The sequence below is a fragment of the Budorcas taxicolor genome, chromosome 16 (assembly GCF_023091745.1).
Source record: "Budorcas taxicolor isolate Tak-1 chromosome 16, Takin1.1, whole genome shotgun sequence".
Taxonomy (NCBI): domain Eukaryota; kingdom Metazoa; phylum Chordata; class Mammalia; order Artiodactyla; family Bovidae; genus Budorcas; species Budorcas taxicolor.
The window spans coordinates 72,059,086-72,085,391 of record NC_068925.1 but is presented as its reverse complement, the minus strand read 5'-3'; the positions used below and the strand labels follow the sequence as shown (position 1 = coordinate 72,085,391).

General features: G+C 51.0%; 1 protein-coding gene across 1 annotated transcript; it reads left to right on the top strand.

Moving 5' to 3' along the window:
• The first annotated feature begins 8,517 nt into the window (after positions 1–8,517).
• On the top strand, positions 8,518–15,694 carry NENF (neudesin neurotrophic factor). Its single transcript, XM_052653845.1, has 4 exons — positions 8,518–8,691; positions 13,186–13,246; positions 14,077–14,180; positions 15,116–15,694. Exons 1-4 carry the CDS (start codon positions 8,524–8,526, stop codon positions 15,290–15,292), a joined length of 510 nt encoding a protein of 169 aa, XP_052509805.1. The 5' UTR covers positions 8,518–8,523; the 3' UTR covers positions 15,293–15,694.
• The last annotated feature ends 10,612 nt before the right edge of the window (positions 15,695–26,306 follow it).

Genomic DNA, 26,306 nt, shown 5'->3' with positions numbered 1-26,306 from the left:
CCGTCCGGGTGCCTAAGCAACTTCTTCACTGGATGTCCACCTGGCAACAGCAGAGGGTAGCTGTGACCAAACTGCCTGGTTCTAAGTCTTGGTTCTGCCACTTACTGAATGGGAACTTTATTTAATCTCTCTGTGCATCCATTACCTGCCATGAAAACTAGGAATATTAATACCTATCCCTACAGCTCTGAGAGCATTAACTGAGTCATCAGTTGGAAAGTACTTGGAATGCCACCAGGCACACTGTAAGGATATGGTGTATTAGTGTCAGTGGTTACTTCAAGCTTTAAGTGGAACTATTGATCTTTCTATCCCAAACCCACTCCCCTCTCAGGCTTCCTCAGTGTCATAAACTCCATCTTCCCATTTCCTTTGGTCAACTCTGGAGTCATCCTTGGTTCTTTTCTTCCTCTTACACTCCACATCTAAATCAGCAAATCCTGCTGGCTCTACTGTATTCAGAATGTGGCCCCTTTGCATCACCTCTGTCATCACCATCGTGGTACAAACCACTAGCATTTCTCATAGGTTATTTTCAGTTGCCTCCTAGCTGGCCCTCTCTATTTCCACCCTGGCTACGACCATGGCCAATTCCCAACACAGCAGTCAGGGAGAGCCTGCTAGACAAAGGCAGATCATGTCACTCCTCTGCTTCGCCTCCTCCAAAGCCAGAGTCCTGACAGGGACCTATCAGGCACTATAGGATCTGTCCTGCAATGCCTACCTCATCTGATTTTCCTCCCCTCACTCTCTCTCTCCCCATCTTAACATGCTGAGCATTAGAGACTGGCAGTGGCTGCTCCCTGTTCTGGGACTGCTCTAATCCTGGGAGCTCTATGACTCACTTCCTCACTGCCTGCAGGTCTTTCTCCCAATATCTCCTTATCTATATCAGTATCACCTCCTCTGAGCACCCTGTTAAAACAGCGAACCCCACTGCCAGCTGATCCCCCTACGCGGCTTTACTTTTTGCCCTAGTATGTACCACCTTCTGAGTTTCTTATATTGGGTTTGAAAAATTGAATATTTCCTGCTATATCAGTAAACAAGAATGCAAGGATGTCATAGTCATCAGCCATTCCAGCTCTCCCAAATGAGCCAGTAAGCTCTAAGGGAACTCAGGAAAGAGAAGAATGTCTGCCATCTAGCACCCATCATACTGCAGCCTCTTCCTACGGTAAACCTTGAGGAAAGAAAGCATAGGACATGAAAATACCGAAACTGGCCCCAGATAGCTGAGGTGCATATGAAAGGAATGATTTCAGTGAGCCCAGATCTTGCATCTTCCCATACCTAGAAAAGAGCTATATTCCTTAATTGGGTTATCTGCCTTTCTTTAATTAACAATCATCTTTTGATGTTCAGACTACCTGCCCTTTGTTGCAAAACTTCCATATAACCTGGCTCCTCCCCTCGCCTCCTCAAAGCAGCTATCCCAGGGTCACTTGAGATGCTATCTCCTGGGCTGGAAGTCCTAAAAAGTCCCACTGAATAAAACATAACTCAACTTTTAGGTTGTGAGTACTTTTAAGTCAACAGGATTTTTCTGTACCAGCTTCCGGAAAAACCCGTACGAACTTTTAGGCCACCAATATTTTCAGCCTCCTTGTACTGTTTCAGCTCCTTGAAGATGAGGTGCTTATGTGTTTGGCTCATTTCTGTGTCCCAGGGCCTCCAACAAGGATATGATTGGCAGTTGCTGGTACCCAGTGTAGTTGAATAAAGAAATGAACAAAGTAATTGCACATAGTGACCAGAGGTCTAAATAAAGGAAAAGAGAATATGGGATGGCATAGCGAGTGCCAGGGTGGCTGTGGGAGGAGGTGCTGATCATGAGGAGTCCAGAAAGGCCTCAAGATGGTAGATTCCTGTGAGTTGAGACCTGAGTGACAGGAGGGTCATGATGACCTGCGCCCCAAGCCCATGAGGACTTGTCCCCCAGTACAGAGGCCCAGGTTGGGACCCAAACAGAAGGCGGTGTGGCTGGAGGGGGCTGATGGAGGGGCCCTTAGGAGACAGTCAGATGGCTGCAGGAAGGAAGCTGATTCTGACTCCTGTGTTGGAAACTGTTTCTTTGACTTGCTTCTCGTTGCTTTTGTTATTATACTTCCTGGCTTTCCTGGAGGACCCTGCCCCCTCGGCCTGACTGTAAACTAAAGTGCTTTTGTTCAGCTCCTGGAGTGATGGTTTGTCCCTGCCCATCTGTGAACAGAAGAGATTAACACACCCGTTCCAAAGGCTGGCCACTCCCTTGGAGATGTTTTGCAAGACGGTAGACTCAGTAGAACTATACAAAAAAGATCTTCATGACCAAGATAATCATGATGGTGTGATCACTCACCTAGAGCCAGGCATCCTGGAATGTGAAGTCAAGTGGGCCTTAGAAAGCATCACTAGGAACAAAGCCAGTGGAGGTGATGGAATTCCAGTTGAGCTGTTTTGAATCCTGAAAGATGTTGCTGTGAAAGTGCTGCACTCAATATGCCAGCAAATTTGGAAAACTCAGCAGTGGCCACAGGACTGGAAAAGGTCAGTTTTCATTCCAATCCCAAAGAAAGGCAATGCCAAAGAATGCTCAAACTACCGCACAATTGCACTCATCTCACATGCTAGTAAAGTAATGCTCAAAATTCTCCAAGCTAGGTTTCATCAATACGTGAACCGTGAACTCCCTGATGTTCAAGCTGGTTTTAGAAAAGGCAGAGGAACCAGAGATCAAATTGCCAACATCCGCTGGATCATGGAAAAAGCAAGAGAGTTCCAGAAAAACATCTATTTCTGCTTTATTGACTATGCCAAAGCCTTTGACTGTGTGGATCACAAGAAACTGTGGAAAATTCTGAAAGAGATGGGAATACCAGACCACCTGACCTGCCTCTTGAGAAACCTATATGCAGGTCAGGAAGCAGCAGTTAGAACTGGACATGGAGCAACAGACTGGTTCCAAATAGGAAAAGGAGTACGTCAAGGCTGTATATTGTCACTCTGCTTATTTAACTTCTATGCAGAGTACATCATGAGAAACGCTGGGCTGGAAGAAGCACAAGTTGGAATCAAGATTGCCGGGAGAAATATCAATAACCTCAGATATGCAGATGACACCACCCTTATCGCAGAAAGTGAAGAGGAACTAAAAAGCCTCTTGATGAAAGTGAAAGAAGAGAGTGAAAAAGTTGGCTTAAAGCTCAACATTCAGAAAATGAAGATCATGGCATCTGGTCCCATCAGTTCATGGGAAATAGATGGGGAAACAGTGGAAACCGTGGCAGACTTTATTTTTCTGGGCTCCAAAATCACTGCAGATGGTGACTGTAGCCATGAAATTAAGAGATGCTTATTCCTTGGAAGAAAAGTTATGACCAACCTAGATAGCATATTGAAAAGCAGAGCCATTAGTTTTCCAACAAAGGTCCATCTAGTCAAGGCTATGGTTTTTCCAGTGGTCATGTATGGATGTGAGCATTGGACTGTGAAGAAAGCTGAGGGCCCAAGAATTGATGGTTTTGAACGGTGGTGTTGGAGAAGACTCTTGGGAGTCCCTTGGACTGCAAGGAGATCCAACCAGTCCATTCTGAAGGAGATCAGCCCTGGGATTTCTTTGGAGGAAATGATGCTGAAGCTGAAACTCCAGTACTTTGGCCACCTCATGGGAAGAGTTGACTCATTGGAAAAGACTCTGATGCTGAGAGGGATTGGGGGCAGGAGGAGAAGGGGACGACAGAGGATGAGATGGCTGGATGGCATCACTGACTCGATGGACGTGAGTCTGAGTGAACTCCGGGAGTTGGTGATGGACAGGGAGGCCTGGCGTGCTGCGATTCATGGGGTTGCAAACAGTCGGACACGACTGAGCGACTGAACTGAACTGAACTGAGCCCTTTCACTTTACTGCCCCATTGCCTCTCCCTCTCTGTTCTGCCTTTTGACTTTAGTTCCTCATTGCTTCTTTCTGTTAGGTAGTTAGAATAGGAGGAGTCCAAAATGGCGGTGGCTAAAAGACAAGGAAGGGAAAAGCCTGCGAAAATAGAACAAAGGAAAGTCAAAGGAAGGTCCGAGGACCGGACAGGCAGAACAGCAGTCCTGGCTAAGCCCAATTTGCATAGGGCAGGCCCAGGGGGAAGAAAAAAACATATAAAAAGAGGAGCCAAAGGGCTCTCTCTCCCCCCACTCCCACCCCGTCCCTGCGTGCATACACTTTTTCTTTCTCTCTCTCTCCTGCGCACTGGAGCATTCTTCTCTTTGCATCTTTGGATCGACGTGCCATCACGCCTCGAAGATGGATTTTCCTGCTATTATCTAAATAAAATAGAGCTGTAACACTGATTTGTCTAAGAGCCATAACATGGTCCGTGTGAGACCTGAGAGCTATAACACAGTCTGTCCAAGACCCGAGAGCTGTGACACGCCGAGGGGGGCTTTAATTTCCGTCACTCCAAATCTTTGTTGTGACGAGACAGAACTGAGGAGCATACACCCACCTGACACTTCTCTCTGATCTACAAAAGAACCTGGCATCCAGACCCCAATAAGATGGTTATCTTGAGGTGCTAGCCTGCTATCTTCTCGGTCTGCTGGCTCCCTGATTAAAGTCTCTTCCATGCCTCAATCTCTGGTCTCTCAGATTCATTGGCCTATCGTGCGGTGAGCCAAGAGAGCTTGGACTTGGTAACAAGATGAGCGGGTAGAAGCCAGGTCGGTGGAGGCTGGGTTGGGCTGATCCTGGGCTTATTTGCTCTCAGATCCCATTCTTGCCTCTCCTGCTCTGGGTTACAGGGACTGGTCCTGAAGGCTGGGTTTCCACTGGGCTCAGCCAAGAGGAAGCTCTGCTGGAAGCCTGGAGCAGAACTGGGCAAATGGGAAGCCACGGTTTTTCTTTCCCTTGTGCTCTGCCCTAGCAGCTTCCCTTCCACAGCTCTAGCCCCGAGGCAAACGTTGTGTGTGTGTGTGTGTGTGTGTGGTTCTAGCTTCAGTCAGGTGACCCAGGCTCCTAAGCTCTGAAACACTCCCGGATGTTACCAATCTTCCTGTTTTGCTAATCTCTGGGCTCCCTCAGGGTTGCTTCTTAGCCTCTTCCATCACCTATATAACCAACTCCCTACAGCACAGCCATAGCGTAGTTTCTGTTTTCCTTGAAGGTAACTGATTCGTTTGGGAAAACAAATCTGGGTTCAAGTAGAAATCTCTTGAATTTCAAGTAGAAATCTCTTCAATCTGGGAAGAGCCATCAGGAGGAGGCCTGGAGAAATCCAAGGGCATGTGAACATGCTATTCCATTACAGACTCACACTCAGCGTCTCTGGGACGGGGAAGCTAGATCTGATCAGTAGAAATTATAGGGAGTTTCCTTGGGCCCAAAGCAGTTCCTAACAACACAACTGTAGGGAGAGAAAAGGGCTCAAGTAGAGATGCTGCACCCTGTATGCCAAGGAACAGGATGCATCAGGAAAGGGGTGATATTCTAAGGGCTTAGCAGGGCCTCTTCCTACCTGGAGACCTGGTGACACGGTGTAACGTGGATATTGCACAGCTTACGCAGCTTTTCACACCTGCATCACTTTTAGTTTCAGCACAGTCCTATCTAGGAGGTAGGCTGGTATGTTACTGATGTGGAAATTAAGATTCAGATGGTTTGTGGACAGGTCTTGTTTAGGCTGCTCTGTAATCAAAGTCCACTCTGTTGGAGAAGTACAGGGCTGAGAACTTGGTACAATCAGGGAAGGGAAGTATAGACGGGTGGTCAGGGGCAGACTCTGGGACATAGGGCCAGTGCTTGAATCTTAGCTCTTCCACCTACTATGTGACATTGAGCAAGGCACTTAACGTCTGTGCAGTTAAGTTTCATCATTTGTAAAATGGGTGATAATAACAGCTCTTACTTACTACATGGAATAGGATTCCCTCGTAGCTCAGTCAGTAAAGAATCTGCCTGCAATGCAGGAAACCCTGGTTTGATTCCTGGGTCTGGAAGATGCCCTGGAGAAGAAAATGGCAACTCACTCTAGTATTTTTGCCTGAGAAATCCCATGGACAGAGGAGCTTCATAGAGTTACAGTGAGGATTAAATGAGCTAATACACGTAAAAGTGCTTAGTACACAGCACGCCCATCTTTGGTGGCTGGTTCTCCCAACCACAAAATGTTGGCAAGCCTCAAGAACTCAGTCCTTGTTCCTGCCTCTTTTCAATCGACATGCCCTTCCTGATGATCTCATTCATTCCGTGGCTTTAAATACAAACTAAATGCCAAGGGTTCCAAATTTTCCCTCTCTTGCCTGAGCTCTCCCTCTAATTCCAGATTCATACAGCCAACGGCCTATTTGATACTTCCACCTGGCTGTCTAAGTGTTCTCAGAGTGAACAAGCCTGATCTTGATCTTCACCCAAACCTGCTCCTCCTACTGTCTCTCCTTATCTCAATAAGTGGAGACTCCATCCTTCAGCTGCCCAGGCCAAAAACCCTTGGGGTCATCCTTGGCTCCTCTCTGTCTCTCAGACCCCATGTCTCATCTGTCAGCAAATCTTGTGAGCCACACATGCAAAACAAATCCGTGATCCACCCACTTCTCATCACCTCCCTTGATGGGCCAAAGCACCATCATCTCTCGCCTGGATTATAACAGTAGCTTCCACTTCTGTCTTTTCTCCCCACAGGAGTCAAAGTCATTCCATAAACATTTTAACTCATTCCTCTGTTCCATTCACTCAGCCTAAAAGCCAAAGTCATTAAAAAAAAAAAAAAAGCTGTGAGGCCCCACAAGATCTGCCCCTTGCCTCCAGCTCCCTGTACCCCCTTACCCCTCAACCTCACCGTCTACCCTTCTTCCCTCCTTGCTGTACCTCTAACAAGCAGGACACTCTCCTTCCTCAGCATTTCTGTAGTTTCCCCTTTGTAAGGATTGCTCCCCGCGCCCCCGAGCTACCTCCCTCATTTCCCATAGTGCGTATGTGTGTTCCTCAGTCGTGTCCGACTCTTTGCGACCCCATGGACTGTAGCCTGCCAGGCTCCTCTGTCCATGGAATTCTCCAGGTAAGAATACTGGAGTGGGTTGCCATTTCCTTGCCAGGGGATTTTCCCCACCCAGGGATCAAACCCAGGTCTCCTGCATTGCAGGTGGATTCTTTACCATCTGAGCATATGTCCTCTAGACGTTTATACAAATACCGTCTTCCCTGGGGCTTTCCCCCCTCAGCCTATTTAAAATCCCAATTCCCAACGCTCCGTATTCAGTTGCCCATTTTCCCCCCCTCTATAGCATCCATCACCACCTCACACTACTTTTGTCTATTTCACCCATAGAACATAGACTCTGCTGGGCTTGGATCTGCCTTCTTCAGCAATGTGTCTCCAGTGACCTGGTATGTGGAAACCCTCAAAAAGCATTTGCTGAATAAATTAATGAAGACACCCAAATGTTCAGTTCAGTTCAGTTCAGTCACTCAGTCGTGTCCGACTCTTTGCAACTGCATGAACTACAGCATGCCAGGCCTCCCTGTCCATCACCGACTCCCAGAGTTCACTCAGACTCACGTCCATCAAGTCAGTAATGACATCCAGCCATCTCATCCTTTGTTGTCCCATTCTCCTGCCCCCAATCCCTCCCAGCATCAGAGTCTTTTCCAATGAGTCAACTCTTCACATGAGGTGGCCAAAGTATTGGAGTTTCAGCCTCAGCATCAGTCCTTCCAAAGAACACCCAGGACTGATCTCCTTTAGGATGGATTGGTTAGATCTCCTTGCAGTCCAAGGGACTCTCAAGAGTCTTCTCCAACACCACAGTTCAAAACCATCAATTCTTCAGCACTCAGCTTTCTTCACAGTCCAACTCTCACATCCATACATGACCACTGGAAAAACCATAGCCTTGACTAGATGGACCTTTGTTGGCAAGGTAATGTCCCTGCTTTTGAATATGCTATCTAGGTTGGTCATAACTTTCCTTCCAAGGAGTAAGCGTCTTTTAATTTCATGGCTGCAATCACCATCAACAATGATTTTGGAGCCCCCCAAAATAAAGTCAGCCACTGTTTCCACTGTTTCCCCATCTATTTCCCATGTTAGCTATTATTATTTCAGGGTATGGCTTTGATGTGCCCCACCTTTGCAAAAATCCTTTGGAGACCCGAAATTTAAACACAACTGGGAAGAAAAAAATCAGCCCAAAGTAAAAATGAATTTAGAAAGTTGGGGTCCTAGGTTATAAATACATCTTCCTCGGTGCTGGAATGCTGGGCTGAGTCAACCCTGTAATCTTAACACAAGGGACTGCTGCGACACGTGCCACGCTTTGGCGAAATTTTCAGTCTGTAGTTTGTAGACCCCAGCATCCCAGCTCCAAGTTTCCGGTCCGGGTGGCGGAGCGCGGGACGCCGCCGCGGGAGGCACGGAGTCCGGCTGTCGGCTCCAGGCTCGCGGGCCTCCCGGCCACTGGGCCGGCGCGCGCGGGGGCGGGGCTCCGGGGCCGCGGGGCGGGCGCGCTCGGGCTCCGCCGCCCAGGCCGCCCCTGGCCCGGCTCGGCGCGCTCACCATGGCGGGCCCCGCGCCCGGGCGGCGGCTGGTCGCGTTGGCCCTGATCGTGGCGCTGGCCGCGGGGCTCCCCACAGCCCGGGCCGGGCAGGCGCCGCGTCCCGCCGAGCGAGGTCCCCCGGTGCGGCTCTTCACGGAGGAGGAACTGGCCCGCTACGGCGGGGAGGAGGTGAGCGCGGGCCGGGGGACTGGGCCGAGTCTAGCCAAGCGGAGACGGGGGCAGAGAACCCCCGGGAGGCCGCGGAGCGCGGGAGAGATCTCGGGGTGCGGGGGGCCAGGCGCAGGCCTCGGGGAGCGCCTCCTCCCGGAGTCCCGGCCCCGAGCGGGGCGCGAGGCCTGCCCGGACCCCTCTGTCCAGGCCTGATCGCCGCCTGGGGGCACGGGGAGGTCCCCAGCCGTCGGGGCGCCTGGCTCCCGGCTTCCCGGGCCGGAACAGCCACCCCGCGCCTCTCCCTCTCTCTCTTTCCTTGAGACGCATTTTGACTCTCAGTCAGTACAGGAAACGGAGAAACTTTTTTGTTTTCAGTGTGAGCATCAGTTGGGGACAGTTTTGCCTCCTCCCGGGGAGGGAGAGGGGGCAGCAAGGCCTGCCCCTGGGCTAGGCGGGCGTGGGGGCAGGCCCAGGGGTGCTCCAGGCTCTCCCTGCTCTTCTGTCTATCAGCCTCCGTATTCCCGGACTCCGCAAACTGGCTTTTAGTACTGGTGCTCTTGGGGCTAGACCAGAGCTGTGGGAGCCGGCAGAGGGGGAGATCCAAGGTTAGAAACAGAGATATCCCACCCCGTCAGCCGGTCAGCACTCCAGGATACCGCTCACAGTCACCTGACCATTCTGGTTGGTGGGGCCCAGTGTGATGGCTGTGGAGCCTGCGAACAGGGTGCTGCCCAGGAGGGGGACCATGGGGGCTGGAATTAGGTCAGGAGATGGGGAAGAGTTAGGTGGGGAAATCAGGGAAGGATAGCGTTTCAGAGCAGATAGGAATCAACCTCCTGCTTTTATACTGTGAGCAAAGGGAGGCATGCCACCGGATAGTGGTAGAAGAAGGAAGCAACCTAATATTCTCTCATTAAAACCCTCTGCTGTGGGCTCCCTAACCCCCAAGTTTAGTAGCCTTAGCGGGCCTAGGTTCACAAGAGGGACTTAGAAACCTGGGCCCTAGGCAATGGTGCTACTGAGAATGCGAAAGGAGGGTGATGAAGATGTGGCAGGATGTTAAAGGACCCCCGTTTGGAGCAACAGGGAATCTGTGCAGGGAAGAGTTAACATTGCAGGCCTGCCATCCTTAGATAGGCCCGCTTGCAAGAGTGGCTCTTGGCTTGGTGTCTGGATTTCCAGGGTGTTCTGCACCTCCCTAACAGATAAAGGGGGCTCAGTCTGGGCTCTTTGTACAAACTGTGTGTTCATGTTGAACAGTGCTGGGCAGACAGGGCTTGCATGGCGGACCCCCAGTAAAGACCTTGGGCTCTGAAGCTCTCCAGGGCTTCCCTGGGCAGAAACATACATGAGTTACTGCATTTTGTTGCAGGGAAAGAACATGCTCTGTTGACCCCCTCTTGGGAGGGCCAGCCTAAGAAAGTCCACAGGTAGATTCCTCTAGGCTCCTTCTGTGTCCTTTCCCCTTAAGATCCAGCTGTGTATCCTTGCGACATTGCTGTAATAAACTAGCTCTGAGTCCAACTCTGCCAAATTCTCTGAGTCCTTCTCATGAATCTCCAAATCTAGGGGTGATCCTAGGGACCCCCAGCACAGAACCCAAGGGAAGAAAGAGTTCTAAGTGGCTGTCATATCCAGCAGCCATGCCTAGGCTGCAAGATAAAGACCCTTGGTTTTTTATGCAGGTATTATTGATGGATGCTCAGCTGTGGGAAAGAGAGAGGGAAACTTGAGATGGAAGCAGGTTAAGGGAATAACTGTTTCGGGTATGGAGCGGAGAGGATGTCTGTAGTAAGAGGGGAAAGAGGCAGGTCAGTGCAGCTGGTTTTAACTGCCTTGTGCTGAGGTTTGCCCTGGGTGGTTCTGGTTTATGCCTATTGTCCCGGGATAATTATTAATAGCATCGCCTTTCACTCTCAGAAGTGTTAACTGTTTGTATAATGCTCATTAGAGCATTAGACGTTTGAATCATATCTGGATTTGAGTCCCTTTGAGCAAATAGCTAAAGTCTCAATTTTTTTTTTATCTGTGATACTTGTTATCAGTCAGGGTTCCATCAGAAACAGAACCAGTTTAAAAAATTATCTACGTATGTATGTGTGTGTATCTGTTGTATATATATATATATATACTGGCTGCACCACATGGCATGCACGATCTTAGTTCCCCAACCAGGGAGCAAATCCATGCCCCCTGCAGTGGAAGCTTGGATTCCTAACCACTGGACCACCAGGGAAGTCCCTATATATATATATATATATATTTTTTTTTTTAATTGCAAGAATTGGTTTATGTGATCATGCAGGCTGGCTAGGTAAGTCTGAATTGAGTAGGTCAGGGTGTCAGAAAGGGCTGGCGAGAAACCTCTGGGCAGGAACAGATCCTGCAGTCCATTGGTGGTATATTTCTTCCTCCTCAGGGAAGCCTCAAAGGCTCTTAAGGCCTTTCAACTGATAGTATCAGGCTCACCTAGATTATCCAGGATAATCTTCTGTACACAGAGTCAACAGTTGTATATATTAATCGCGTCTACATTAATACCTCTGTACAATACCTAGATAAGTACTGAATAAGGATACTGTCACCGATCCAAATTGACACATAAAACTGGCCATCATATTGGCTATAATAAGAGTTCCTATTCTGTGTGGGGGTTTTGTGAGAATTAAATGAGATGGTGGTGTGCAAAGTGCTTAGCTGAGGCCTGGAGTAGTCTTAGCACAGTAAACCTTAGGCAATCTTAGCTGGTATTAATATTATTATTAGTTTATTATTAAAGATACAAACAAGAGGCTGTATAACAGACCCGTAATCCTCTTATGCAGTTCAGAAATCGAAGAAAAGGAGCTTTGGAAAGCAGAAGGTTTTTTTTAATATCATTTGACAGCGAAACCCTGCCTGATCTGAACGCTTTTCGTAATGGAACCTTGCTGGAGCTACACAAGTCTATTTATAGACTTTATTTATCCTACTTAGTGTGACTATTCACCTTTATGCTTTACTGTGAAATGCTGATATCCTTGATGACAGGGTGCTTCCTCAGACCCCCGTAGGTGTTCTGGTATGTGCCTCATGACACCTTTCTAAATCTGACAAATTCTGAATTGCAAAACACATCTGACCCCCAAGAGTTTCTGCTGTGGGATGGTGGACCTTGTAAACAAGTCTCTCCGAAACATCTAGCGATGAGTCTCATTTGTATGATAATCATTTTGGATGAGAGCCAGGGCAGACCCTCCTGTCCCAGACTCTGCGGTGCACTTTGTGCTGAGAGCTCGGACTCCCGGCAGGGAGCTGCACAGAATCTTCGGTGGACGCTTCAGATTGGAGATCTCGAAAGACAGGGGTCCCAGCTGCTGGGGTCTTTCACAGAACCTACTGTGTCCTGGGGGCTTCCCAAGTGGCACTAGTGGTAAAGAACTGGCCTGCCAGCGCAGGAAACACAAGAGATGCGGGTTCGATCCCTGGGTCAGGAAGATCCCCTGGAGGAGGGCATACAACCCACTCCAGTATTCTTGCCTGCAGAATCCTCATGGACAGAGGAGCCTGGCAGGCTACAGTCCAAAGGGACGCAGAGTCGGACACGACTGAAGAGACTTAGCATGTTCTGTTTTTCTAGATTCCACATATATGTGTTAATATACAATATCTGTTTTTAACTTAAAATTCCTCCAGAGTCCTTACCTGTCACTTAGGAACTACATTTTATTTTCTGTCCTTCCTTTTGAATACCCACAAATACAGCAAAAAGTAAAATGTAAAACCCATGGTTACAGCTGCAAGGAAACGGCATTGCTTGTATATTTCTAGCACCATAGATGGCTTTTTGAAGGACAAGCTGGTAAAATATAAAAAGTGATTATGTTGCTCATCTACTTGGGCCCCAGAATTCGATATATTGAAATAGGCCTCAAGGAGATAGCTCAACACATTAGAAAGTAACTTGAAAGGTGTTCGTAATGCTGCCATTATGGTTCTAAGGAATTGGAAACCATCCAGATAAGCCAAAATAGAAGAATAGTAAACAAACAGGTACAGCATAACTAAAATACGATAGAGCTGTTTAAGTGACAGCTGTTTTGGTTATTTCAACACATGACAATGTTTGTATGAACTAATATTACCTATAAGAAGCAAAACATATCGTAGCTCATTTGCACTGATTACATCCACATGTGGTGAAAATGAGAGGAAATTTAAACCGATTTAAGTAACTTCAATATTCTTTTGAATTTTTATCTGAATAGAGCTGCTTCAGCTCCTGATTTTTCTTTAAAAGAAAGGTATTGCCATAGACTTGTCATGAAGCTTCGTCACTTTTCCCAGGTTTTGTGAGTGGGCGTGCTTCTGCAGATAGGGTCATATGCTGGCTGAGGACTGGCTGACAGCGGCAGCTTTGTAACTTCACCCACCGCCCCCTGCACTGCCCGTGATGGGAAGAGACTTTACTGACTTGAGCCAAAAGAGCAGAGCTCTCTGCTTCCTCCTCATACCTTCCCTCTTGCTTCCTAGGAAGATCAGCCCATCTACATGGCAGTCAAGGGGGTGGTGTTCGATGTCACTTCTGGAAAGGGTAAGTGGCTTGCTTTCATGAACCCTTACCTCTGGGGGGCATGGTGGCCAAAGTGGGCGCTCTAGGGGTGAGGGAGCAGAGGGAATACGGGCAAGTCCTTTCCCTCCAGAGTGAGTTCATAATTTTTTTTTTTTTCTTTTTGGCTGTGTTGTGTGGCCTGCAAAATCTCAATTCCCCGACCAGGGATCAAACCCTCGCTAGACTGCCCGGGAAGTCCCTGAGCGCATTGCCTTTGTCAGTGCTGTGCTTCAGCGGTGTTTCTCTAACAGTATCATGCTCCTGCTCAAAAGTCTTCTGTGGCTCCCTGTTGCCTCTAGAGTCAGAGTCAAACTGGATGATTTGCCTTAGCAAAAACCCTTTACTTAGCAAAGGGTTGAGATCATGGAACATTGTAGAGCTCTTTAATGCCCTTTCGTGTTTTCTGTGATGGAAACCATAGCTGATATCACGGAAGCTGTCTTGTAATGGTTTGTTGTTTATTTGATACCAAACCAAAGACGTATGGAAATAGACTTGGCTTCCATGAGCATTTAGGCAGACAGAACATTCCTCTTGTTTACATTTTAGATATTTTTAAGAGATTGTTTTCATCTTATATTTTTAAAAAAGTTAACTGTTGGCCCAGCATGTATGATTTATTCCATATTCTTAACTGTGGGACTCAAGCAGATGGCTGGGGTGGCTTGTTGGACTTCCTCTCCTCACTGCCGACCCTCCTCTCAGGCCGGGGTCTCTCTAAGATTGGGGGGGTTATTGGAAGCCCCCCCACACCCCCTCCTAGCTGCTCTGTGCACACCCGCTCATATCCTCTTCTGTCCTCCCCACTGCAGAGTTTTATGGACGAGGAGCCCCCTACAACGCTTTGACCGGGAAAGACTCCACCAGAGGGGTGGCCAAGATGTCCCTGGACCCTGCAGACCTCACCCATGACACCGTGAGCCAGATTTTGAGCCTCTGTCAGAGTGCCCCACCTCCTTGGCCATGGCCTTCCCCCTGACACACATGCCCCTGGGCAATAGCAAAGCTTCCTAACTAGTCGGTTCACATTCCAGTCCATTCCCTCTGATAGCCGGTTGTTTTCTTAAAGTAGAGATCTCGCTGTTAATGTTCCTGCTCAAGGATCCTCCATGGCTCCCCACTGCCTGCAGAGTCAAGGCCAGACTCTTGGGCACTTGTGATCAAGCTCAGTGATCCTCACAGTCTGGCTCCCGCCTGCCTTGGCAGTGCCACCCCCCTTACAGTCTGCCCCCGCCACCCCTAGCCCCTGGGTGCTTTGCTCTTCATCTCTGAGACCCACTTCCCAAGCCACTCCTGGTCGCTCAGGGGATGAAGCAGAGGCTCCCCCATGCTCATATTTCTGTGAAGGAGACAACAGCCTTAACAAAGACCATTTCAGGGTCATCTCAATCATCCTAACAGAAAGGCTGGCGTTCACTCCAGTGTCGCTCAGATGAGTCAAACTCTTGAGTGACAGCATTACAGAAACAAATTAAGAAATTGTGGAGTGGAGAGGGTGTGCAGATCTATAATGGGGGGAGGGTAGAGAGCGGTGAGAGTCATTCCAGAGAGGAGGTGGCTGCAGACTGCACAGGGCGCCCCCCGCACCGCCTGGGAGCTCTCTGGACCCTTTCATTCCCTTGTCAATCAAACCCCGAAACCTGATGTGGCCCCTGCTTCCCCCATCTCCTCCCCGCCAACACTCATGAGCACACAAAAAAAGTCAGCTGTCCGCGATTTGATTTTCGAGAGGTTTTTTTTTCTTGCCTGAAGGATATGGGGAGAATAAAGCAGGGAGGAGGTGTGAGAGGCCAGGGCCAAGTCCAATTCATTCATTCCCAACCCTGTGTTTCTCGGGCTTTTCTCCCCAAGACGGGCCTCACGGCCGAAGAGCTGGAATCACTGGATGATGTCTTCACCAGAGTGTACAAAGCCAAATACCCGATCGTTGGCTATACAGCCCGAAGAATCCTCAATGAGGATGGCAGCCCCAACCTGGACTTCAAGCCTGAAGACCAGCCCCACTTCGACATAAAGGATGAGTTCTGATCGGCAGGAGCTTGGCCCTGGGAAGGCGAGGCGGGGAGACCCTCCAACGCAAGATCTCCTGCAAAACAGGCGTTCGCAGCCTCTGGTCACCGCCAGCTCTGAATAGAGCACGTGTGTCACCTGGAACGCTGCTGAATGGCTCTCATCACCCTTGGTCAAGTGTCCTGTTCACCCAGGTGTCCTGCCTGCACACCAGCGGGGAGGTCATGGTGGCCAAGGGGAACGCCTCCTAGGTGTCAGCGGGGGCTTCGTGGGCAGTGGAATTACAAGTGGCCTTTATTTCTTGATATTGTTCCATACTTGTCAGATTTTCTACTGTGGCCCTGTGTACTTTATTTTATTTTATTTTTCCCTGTGTACTTTAAGCACCAAAATAAACTTCCTGTTTTCGCAAAAGGAGAATTCTTCCCCGCAGGGCATTTCTTGGAGCCTCATTAGCACCACTTGTCTCTGCTGGCCTGCTTTCTGTCTCCCTGGCAAGCGAGGGGGCCAGGCAGCAGAGGCATCCATGAGATGTGGCAGAAAGGAGGTGCATCAGGAGGAAGGGTGGAGAAGGGGAGGCTGAAACTGTTAGTCGCTCAGTAGTGTCCAGCTCTTTGTGACCCCATGGACTTATCCCGCCAAGTTCCTCTGTCCATGGAGTATTCCAGGCAAGAACATTGGAGTGGATTGCCGCGCCTTTCTCCAGGGGATCTTCCCAACCCAGGGATCGAACCCAGGTCTCCCACATTGCACTTTATCATCTGAGCCACCAGGGAACAAGCCACAAGGGAGAAGGGGAAAGGGAGCTATTAAAGGGCCTGGCTCTTCACCACAACTAGGAGAACGACAATGTGAACTGGCTTCAGCTCCACCTGCAGCTGGAAAGTGGTGAGGAGGGCGGGGGTTCCATGTGCGCAGGGCCTGGCCTGGAGGTCATTCCAATGACGGTGAAGAACAGGCAACACACTGAACTCAGCTCAGATTTCATAAGGAAAGACTCTTTTGAGGGTAGGATTTTTCCTTTAAGGGACTTCTGGCAGTGTCTGGAGCTGTTTTGAAAGGTTGGTTGTTACAGCTGTAGGATGCTATTGGTATCTAGTGTAGGGGGATGTTTTTAAACATCCTACAATGCACAGGACAGTGCCCAGAACAAAGAATTGTCTGGTCCAAAATGCCAGTTGTGCCAAGGTTGAGAAATTCTGCGTTAGACTCATCCTGGAAATTTTATAGCAGAGATTTTTTTTTTTTTGAGACAAATTTCTTTGACACAAAACTTCATCTTTTATTAAAACAAATAGCACTTACCCCTCAAGAGAGAATTTTATACTAAGCAGAAGACTCTCCTAGGGTGACTGTTGAAGATGCTGATTCCCATATCCCACCCCCAAGGCTTAGCATTTAGTATTCCTGGGATGCCACATGGGAACTGCATTTGCAATGAGCTCCCTTAGAGACTGTGATACACTTGGGCTCAGATGGACTTTCAGGAGCACTGCCTCACCAGTCACCTCCAGGAGGACTCATCCCCATCCTTACCAAGGTCCAGGTTTGACCTTTGCTTTACTCTTTGGTGTGTCCAGACTAATGGCGGACTCCTGGGTCCCAGCCAAGAAGCTGGGAGCTTACTGGCCATCCATGAGGAGTGGATCTAAAACTTTTCAGGCAGGACTCTGTGGCCTGGAATTCAAGAAGTTGTTCATGTTGCCAAGGCGGTCTGTACTGGGACATTTTGCCCTGAAACAGATGATGTGTGAATGAATAATAATGGTTACAAGTCCTTGGGGACCCCCGAGAGATGACTTTCCTTTAATTACGTGCCACCAACTGCCAACATCACCAAGCAATGGAAGGATTAGGATTCCATTCCTTAGAGCCCAATCTCTGCAGGGTGAGCGAGGTCTCCAAGCCCAGTCCCTGGGGACTTTTCAGGACTCCTGTTTCCCCCACTTCTCTCTCCCCCCCTCGCCTCCATCACAGCACAGTTTCCCATCAGGGTCTTAGGATCCCCACTGCTGGGGCAATTCTGCCTCTTGCCCTACTCTGCACTTCAAAGACCGCCTCCCACACTCCAGCAAGGGTCTTCTCTGAATAAGACTGTGTCTCATCACCAGATTCCAGGTAAGCCTCTGTCAGGGCTGAGCACACAGAAGTCTGGGCACCTCAGACGGGCCCTAGTGGTGGGGTTAGGGAGAGGTGCAGCTGGGGGAGGGGATACAGCCTGGCCTGAGGATTTGCATCACTGGCATCTACAGGACACACACATCCCTGGGGCCCAAAGCCTGCTGCCCCATTTATCCCTTCTCCCACATTTGCTTGTCATGTCTTTTTCACTTTAAAGGTTTATGTCCTCTTACAAGACTCAGCCGGGATGCACTTCTGCCAAGAAGCCTTCGCTTCTGGGGTCCCGTAGAGCTTAGCGCACACCTTGTAACTGCTGGGTTTTTAAAAACATTTTTATGTACTTACTGGCTGCACCAAGGCTTAGTTGGGGCATGCAGGATCTTTGATCTCCGTTGCGGCATTAAGGATCCTTCATCTATGGTATGTGGCATCTAGTTGCCGGACCAGGGATTGAACCTGCAACTCTCTCCCCACCCCACCCCCGCCCCCCGCCCCCCACTGTGCTCTGGGAACTCAGTCTTAGTCTTCCACTGGACCACCAGGGAAGCCCCTGTAATTGCCTTTTGATGAGATTGTCTCCTCCAAACATGAAAGCGTCTAGGGTGGCCAAACTTGCCGGACTTTCTGGGTTTTACACTGAAACTCTCGCATCCCAGGAAACCCCTCAGTCCTAAGCAGACCTGGGGGACAGAGCTGCACCAGCCTCTGAGGTGAGGACCCCTCCCAGCGGAGGACCCCGGGTCTAGTGGGGAGGTCATGCATCACCCTGGAATGAAGCAGGAGGGAAGGAGCCATGATCAATACCCAGGAGTGTGAAAGTGAAAAGCGAGCCACTAGGTCGCCCCTGATTCTTTGAGACCCTGTGGACGGTAGCCCTCCAGGCTCCTCTGTCCATGGGATTCTTCAGGCAATGATACTGGCGTGGGTGGCCATTCCCTTCTCCAGGGGATCTTCCCAACCCAGGAGCTGAAACGGGGTCTCCCATATTGCTGGTGGATTTTTTACTGTCTGAGCCACCAGGGAAGCAAGCCTTAGGAGAAGTGAAGGTAAAGGAAAGGTGATGGGAGAGTGGATGGGGGCTGGGCTCTTAAGCACACAGGTTCAAGTTCAACCTCTCAGAGGGGACACTCAGTTCCTGGCCTATGCTAGGTGGTGGTGGTGTAATTCGTGAAGTCCTTCCCCAAATCTAAGTTCCTCCAGCAAGCGGCAGCCCCTCCACACTCCCCCAGGGGGAGCACAGTCAGGTCCTCCTCCCTCTGTGTGCTCCCGCCTACCCAGGCCTCCCCTGCAGGTGGTGCGGAGCCGGCTCCTGGCCTATAACCGGGATGAAGAGGCCTAACGCTGGACAAGCTGGAAGCAAGGCCCTGGAGCAGGGAACCTCATTCTCCATTTGGCAGACCGTTAAGTATTGAATGTCCCATAACGGAGATTTGTGGAGCTGACCCGCCCACAGAGGAGCTGGCGGAGGGGTGTGACAAGCAAGCCAGCTTCCAGAGGTGGGATCGTGCAGAGGGCACCCTGGCCCGGTCCCAGCTTGGACAGATGACCCCCAGAATCACACACCCCGTGTCCTTCAGGCGTCTGCTCACCACCTCATAAGCTTCCTGGAGAAAAACTTAAGGGTCTGAATAAAGCGGCCTCACCCTCTACACTGACTTCCTTCAAAAGGCCGCTCCTCAAAGCCCCAGGCTCTGGCAAGCATGGCCTGCCGGGGCTCTGTCAGCAGAGAGAGGCTTCTGGGGGACAGTGGCTTCCAGGCCTCATGCGGGCCTGCAGCTGCACAGGCGAGCAGGCTGTCCCATGGCCGGTGGGGAAGCCGTCCAGGCAGAGGTTGGTCCTGCTGGCCTCTGTCCGGAGCAGTGGACGTAGTCGCTGCCTTGAGGCTGTAGCGTGCTGTTCACTTCTTATGCTTCGCTTCACAGTGTGTCAGCCCAGCACATGCGGTGTCAGCTCTCAGTGTGGATTCAGCTCTCCCCTCGGCTCTTGGCCAGGCAAGCTGCTCCGAGCCATTCCCAACAGCAAGTGCAAGGACTTAACATCTGGGTGGCAGCCCTTCACCAACAGGGCTGAAACCAGTAGACCAATCCCACCCTCTGAGGCCCAGTCTTCAAGGGTCCTAGGAGATGCTGAGCCCCAGCTGTGCACAGTGGGAATCCACTCCATAGCACATTTTTTTTTCTGCTGCACTGTGAAGCACTCTGGACCTTAGTTCCCTGACTAGGGATCAAACCCATGCTTCCACTACCGGAAGTCCAGTCTTAACCACTGGACCACTATGAAAGTCCCCCATAACACATCCTTGAACTGTCCAAACCCATGGATCATTTCCAAAACGTGAGTCCCTGCACACAAGCCCCTGCTCCATTTTTGCTTTCGGGGGAGAGCCCTGGTTAAGACAAAATTTACTTCCGAAGACGTTGACACAGTCCCCTTATGCCAAACTTAGGTTTACTAACTACATCTGACCGTTGTACAGCACTTTACAGTTTACGAACCTCTCATCCCAGTGACCATGGCTTACAAATCACTCCCAGAACTTAGTGGCACGAACTGGCTATTTTTGGTGCTCAGAGATTGTGTGTGAGGAACTCTGACAGAGTGCAGTGGGAACCACAGGGGCCGTGGTGTGAACCGACTATTCTTAGTACTCAGAGATTGAGTGTGAGGAACTCTGAGAGGGCGCAGTGGGAACCACAGGGCCCATGGGGAGCCTGGCTGCCGGCAGGAGTTCCAGTCCTCTCCGCATGTAACTTCTCACAGCGTGGTGGCCAGGTTGTGCCTCCTTTTATTACCCAGCCTCAGCACCAGATGGCGTGACTTCTACTTGCCAAGGCAGATACAGAGTTCCACCCTGGCTCCAGGGGGCAATGGGCCATTTTGGGAAAATACAATCTGCGATCATTCCTCCACGTAATCTATCTCATTAGATTCTTGGAGATGAGATGGTATCTTGTGTTTGGTTTGCAGTACTTAGCTTGGTGCCTGGCAAGCAGCTGTAAGTTACATTGTAGAGTAAATCATCTTGTGGAGAGATAGGGTCTAGCATCAGACTGACCTGGTTTGAATCCTGATTTCATGACTTCCTACCTGGATGATCCTGGAGGAGTTATTCAGCTTCTCTGAGCCTCAGTTTCCTAACCTTTAAAATGGAGGGGGAGGTGGTCCAAAATACCTGTTTCACAAGGCTTCTAGGATTAGGCTCGGTTGCATGTGTGCATGAGGTGTGCACGTATGTGAGAGTGGACTCCTGACACTGGGTGGTGTTACTTTATCTCCCCATGTCCATCCCCTTCCACCCCCACCTTAAGGACGATGGCCTCTTGAACTTTCTGGAAGGATCATGGACCGAGGTGAGAGCAACCTTTAACTGTGTGTCTGGGGTCTTGGGAATAGGCTGGGGTTGAAGAAATCAGGGTGGCCAGCTATGGCACTTTCTGTCTCTCTGTCTCCCCTTTCCTGGGACACTCGTTTACTCAGCCCAGAACTATGAGCAGTAACCCAGCTCCACTGATGGAATCTGCCTCCAAGAGCTCAGACTCTCTGGTTCCTCGGAAGCCCTGGAGATTCCCCAGAGTGCCAAGGGCAATGGGGAGTCGTGCCCCTCCCCCACCTCCTGCCAGGGCACTTGCTGCCAGAGGCCTAATGTCAGGTGTGCCTGGGGGTACCTCTGTGATGCAGCTGTCCCACCCCACCTCCGCCTAATGCTTTGGGGCCCTGCCCAGCTTCCACCCTCGCCCACACTGCAGAAGTGACTTTAGTTCCCGAAGGTACCTCACTCACAGTCTCCCCTGGCCCCTTGCCCAGGCTGGTCCCTCTACCTGGAATGCTCTTACCCCTTGTCCGCATCACCTGCAAAGCCTTATCCTGGCTGAGATGTCCTCTCATCAACGGAGTTTTCCTGGATCCCTCTCTGCCAAGATGGTACCCATGGCACCCTGTGGAAGCATTTGTGTTTAGTTTGTCCATCTCTCCACCAGGCTGAGATGCACTCACCCCGATCTCAGCTCTCTCCTCCACCTGGCCCACCACACAGCACCTTCTGTGTTAGATGAACAGGTGAGAGAATGGATTGGTGTTCGCACACCTGGGGCACCCCTCCCCTTGGCATGCCTCTCCCCAGGGATGTAGAGCTGAATCCTAGACCCACTCCTGAGGCCTCATGGCAGCTCCTACCTCCCATCAAGGTCTCCAGAGCCCACTGGGCATCATTGCTTCCCAGGTCCCTCCTCGGCCCACCACATCTGCGCCTGTCCACAGGCTTGTCATGTGGGGACATGTAAAAATAGTAAGTGGTTCCCCTGGCAACCACCGCAGCAGATGGAAACCAGTGTGGACAGTCTCAGAAAGCCTGAGGGTGAAGGGAAGAAGCCGGGCCCTGAGTATTGGTGTCCAGTGTGGGCTGGGCAGGGCCCATTGAGCTGCCCCTCCTCACAGGGCTTCCCGGGGACCACCTCCTCTGATGCCCAAAGGGAAAAAATGCATAAAGGAGCTGCCCCTCTGACCAAACTACCCACCTCTGTTCGTCCCCACGCGGCTGCCCTGTCCCTGCCCCTTGGGTCACTGGGGGTCCTCCATCGGCCGCCCTCCCACCCCCGTCCAGGACCTCACATGGGAGACTGCCAGCAGGAGACCCAGTCCTGAGGCCCAAGATCACACGTGCCCATCATGTGCTGAGTTCACCCCAGGCCTCACCCGCACTGTTCGGGTCTCTGCTCAGGACTTCAAAGCCCGCCCACCAGCCAGGTCCGCGACCTTGTTCCTGCCAAGACCTCCTCCTGGCTCTGTCTAGGTCCTGCCTGTGACCCCACTGCTCTCGGGTGGCCCCTCCAGGGGGACTAGAGGACTTGGGGCTCCTGCAGACTTGAGGTTCTGGAAGCCCCTGGGGTGTGGGAGGCAGAGGTGGGAGCTGCAGAGGGTGCCGGGAAAGATCTGGAAAAGCACGGCCGAAGGGTGAAGCAGCGTGTGCAGCAGACCGACTGAGGGAAGCTGGGCTGCGGTGGAACCAAGAGACGGAAGAGGGGCAGCTGAGGGGAGGGTGAGAGGCAGAGCCTGGAGTGTGGCTGGAGGTGGGAAAGCGGACGCTCTCAGCCCAGGAGGTGCGCTGGGGTGTGCGGCCTGTCAGTCACGCTGCTGCCCCTTCTCCCCACTCCTGAGCATGACCCCCCCACCCCCTTTTCCCCTCCCTCCTGGGGTACTGAGTTTGCTGCATCTTCTGGGCTTCGGTCACCTCCACACAGACAAGCCCACCCTGTGCGCGCCCCTCCCGGCTGGACCCGGCCTCCAGCCTCCTCTGCACACTCACGCCGTTGGTCACTGATGCTGGGGCCCCACGTGCCTCTTGTTTACTGCTGTGTCGGTGACAACTGTGAGTGGCACTTCACTGAGCCAGGTGTGAGCTATACGCTGACACTGGGTATTTGCCTCTTTGTCTGATCCTCTGCAAGAAGGTAGTAACATGTCCTGGGTGATGAACTGGGTCTCAGGAAGGCTAAGGAAACTGTCAGGGAAACCACACCTCTGATAGGCAACTAACGGGTGGAGAACTGGGATTCCAAGGCAAGTCTGATTTCCATCCTACGTTCTTTCCACGCAGCCTCATTCTACCTGAAAATCAAGTCTTCCAGAGGAGGCTGACCTTTGGGCAGGTAGAATTAGGATGCAAAATGCTAGGCTGGGGGATTCCCAGGTGGCTCAGTGGGTAAAGAATCCGTCTGCAATGCAGGAGATGATGGTTCATCTCTGGGTCAAGAAGCTCCCATGGAGGAGGGCATGGCAACCCACTCCAGTATTCTTACCTGGAGAATCCCATGGACAGAGAAGCCTGGCAGGCTACCGTCCATAGGGTCACAAAGAGTCGGACACGACTGAGTGACTTAGCATGCACACACATGACTGGCTACAGGCAGAGATTCTCAAATCCTTGAGGGTCTTTGAGTGAGACTTGTGGACTACTGACATGCGTTACAGGTTCAGGGTGCTGAGGCTTGGAGCTTCACCCACAGGGAGGCAGCGGGGGCCAGGCCACCTGTGGGAGCTCCCAGCCTGAATGGTGGCCGCTGCAAACCACTCCAAAGACAGGAGAGGCTGACGATGGTCATGGGGCCAGTGGTGCCCACCTGGAGTTCAGCTAAGTGGTGCTGGGCTGCTTGAGTTCATCACCCCCGCATCCTGATGCTGCCGCCCGGGGCTTTGAGGTAAGGATTCGAGCTGGGCAGTGAGCAGTCTCTCATTATCGGATCTCTGAGCTACTTCTGTTGACTCCTTGCCTAAGCCTTCCACCCTGTTTTCCCAAATAGCCATGACCCTCCCCCTAACCATCAGCCGTAACCCTCTCCCTGATCCATATCACTCCACACTCTCACCATTCCCACAGGGCATAGGCAGTTTCCTTTCCACAATTTATTAATGACACTGGACTTCACACATCCATCTACCAACCAACAGTTCAGTTCAGTTCAGTCGCTCAGTTGTGTCCAACTCTTTGTGACCCCATGGAGTGCAGCACACCAGGCCTCCCTGTCCATCACCAACTCCTGGAGTTCACCCAAACTCATGTCCATCGATGGAGAAGGCAATGGCAACCCACTCTAGTACTCTTGCCTGGGAAATCCCATGGACGGAGGAGCCTGGTAGGCTATAGTCCATGGGGTCGTGAAGAGTCAGACACAACTGAGCGACTTCACTTTCACTTTTCGCTTTCATGCACTGGAGAAGAAAATGGCAACCCAATCCAGTATTGTTGCCCGGAGAATCCCAGGGGTGGGAGCCTGGTGGGCTGCCGTCTGTGGGGTCGCACAGAGTCGGACACGACTGACGTGACTTAGCAGCAGTAGCAGTATGTCCATCGAGTTGGTGATGCCATCCAACCATCTCATCCTCTGTCGTCCCCTTCTCCTCCCGCCTTCAGTCTTTCCCAGCATCAGGGTCTTGTCAAATGAGTCCGTTCTTCACATCAGGTGGCTAAACACACGCCTGCTATGTGTCTAGCGCTATGCTGTGCCTGGGGATAGGCTGGGGGCGTGATGAGGTGAAGGGAAGAAGCCAGGAAAATAGAGGCAAGACCCTGCTCTTACAGGCCCCCGAGGAGGAGAGGGGTGGGCTGAGTTGCAAAGAGGACCAGGGATGCGTGATCTTCCAGGACTCTAGCCATAGCGTCCTGAAAAGGACAGGCTGGGGCATGAGGTTGTGCAGAGGTATTGGGCTTTTTATGCACCAGTTCTGGCCCAACCGCCCACCACTTGCATGGGATGGTAGTGCCCCCTGGCGGTTGATTCATGAAACTCTCCAGCAGCTGTTTTGCAAAGCCCTGAGGATTAAGCTCCCCTCAAGAACATCTATTTTTGGTTCCCAATTTTTCCATAATGAAATGCTAACAGGAGCAGCCAAAGGGCTTCCCAAAGGACTCAGAGGCTGCCTGCTGAAGCCCCACATTCTCCAACTGCCTGCTCCCCGGGGGGTCAGAGCTGTCCTTCATCCTCAGGTCCAGTTTCTCCCTTCCATTCAGTTTGACTCAAGGGACCTGGGGCAGCGGCCCTATGTCCACTTTGCCGAGTGTGAGCCTGGCCTCAGAGGGAAGACCGTGTGCACATTCAGAGTGACGTGTTGGAAAGAACACTGGATCCAGCATCAGCAGGCTTGGATGCTCGCCCCACGTCAGTCGCTAACTAGTGATGAGATCATCAAGACAATAATAGCCACGTTTATCCAGTATTTACTGAGTCAGGTGTCGCACCAAGAGCTTTACGTACATTGCTGACTGATCCGTACAGCAAACCTCTGAGGTTGGGATTATTATTATTTCCACTTTACAAGTGAATAAATCAAGGCACAGAGAGGTTAATTAACTTCCCCAAGCTCACAGAGTGTGTGGCAGAGTCAGGACTTAACCTCTTGGCAGGATCCACAAGTTGGTCTTTTTATTTTATTTACTTTTTTTTAACCGATATTTTTGATGTGGGCCATTTTTAAAGTCTTTATTGGATTTGCTATAATACTGCTTCTGTTTTATGTCCTGGTTTTTTGGCCATGAGGCATGTGGGATCTTAGTTCCCTGACCAGGGATTGAACCTGCAGCCCCTGCGTTGGAAGGTGACGTCTTAACTTCAGGACCAGCAGGGCAGGTCCCAGAGTGGTATTCTTAAATGTCCCTCAGGTAGCTGTGTTGTGGAGCCGTCTTCAGAATCTATGGGGTCCCATCAGTTCTCACATTCAAGGAGTCTGGTGCCTTTGGAGGGTCAGGAGGTGAGGCGGTGATGAGGAAGAAGCCTAGGCTAGGCCCTCATCCCCGTGTGCGTACAGGTGTACCACAAGCCTGGCAGAAATGCCGCAGAGGGCAGGACAGTCCTCGGTCCACCATCCTCTCAATCTGGAAATGGTCTGTGGGAGAGGAGAGGAACTGCCTCTCATGACTTTCTCGGAACTGGCGATGCCACCCATGCTGCTAATTCATACATCGCGGTTCATCTAGAACCATTTGATATTGTGAAGTCGAGTCATTTGACAGACACTTACAGAGACCTACTATGTGCCAGGCCCTGGGCCAGATCCTGAGTCTGCAGAGGTGAAGGGGCTGACATGACCCTGCCCTTGGGGGTCTGCTGTCTAGAGGAGAAGACCAGCAACACACCTCAAAAAACAGAACCCCCATGACAGGTGCTCCTAAGGGGATGGAGAGCACTAGGGTGGCAGAGGGACCCAATTAGACGGAACAGGCTGGGGAGGCCTCCACGAGGAGGTGATGTTTAAACGGAGTACAGAGGAACACTTTTAGCCCATACTTCCTGTTGGTAGGGGCTTCCCTGATAACTCAGTTGGTAAAGAATCTGCCTCCAATGCAGGAGATCCCAGTTCGATTCCTGGGTAGGGGAATTCACTGGAGAAGGGATAGGCTACCCACTCCAGTATTTTTGGG

Bases quoted from the DNA above. Each gene is read 5' to 3' on its own strand.
- NENF (XM_052653845.1), top strand. From the start codon at position 8,524: ATGGCGGGCCCCGCGCCCGGGCGGCGGCTGGTCGCGTTGGCCCTGATC. The intron at 8,692-13,185 runs GTGAGCGCGGGC...CTTGCTTCCTAG, and splicing joins CCCGCTACGGCGGGGAGGAG to GAAGATCAGCCCATCTACAT. The intron at 13,247-14,076 runs GTAAGTGGCTTG...TCCCCACTGCAG, and splicing joins CGATGTCACTTCTGGAAAGG to AGTTTTATGGACGAGGAGCC.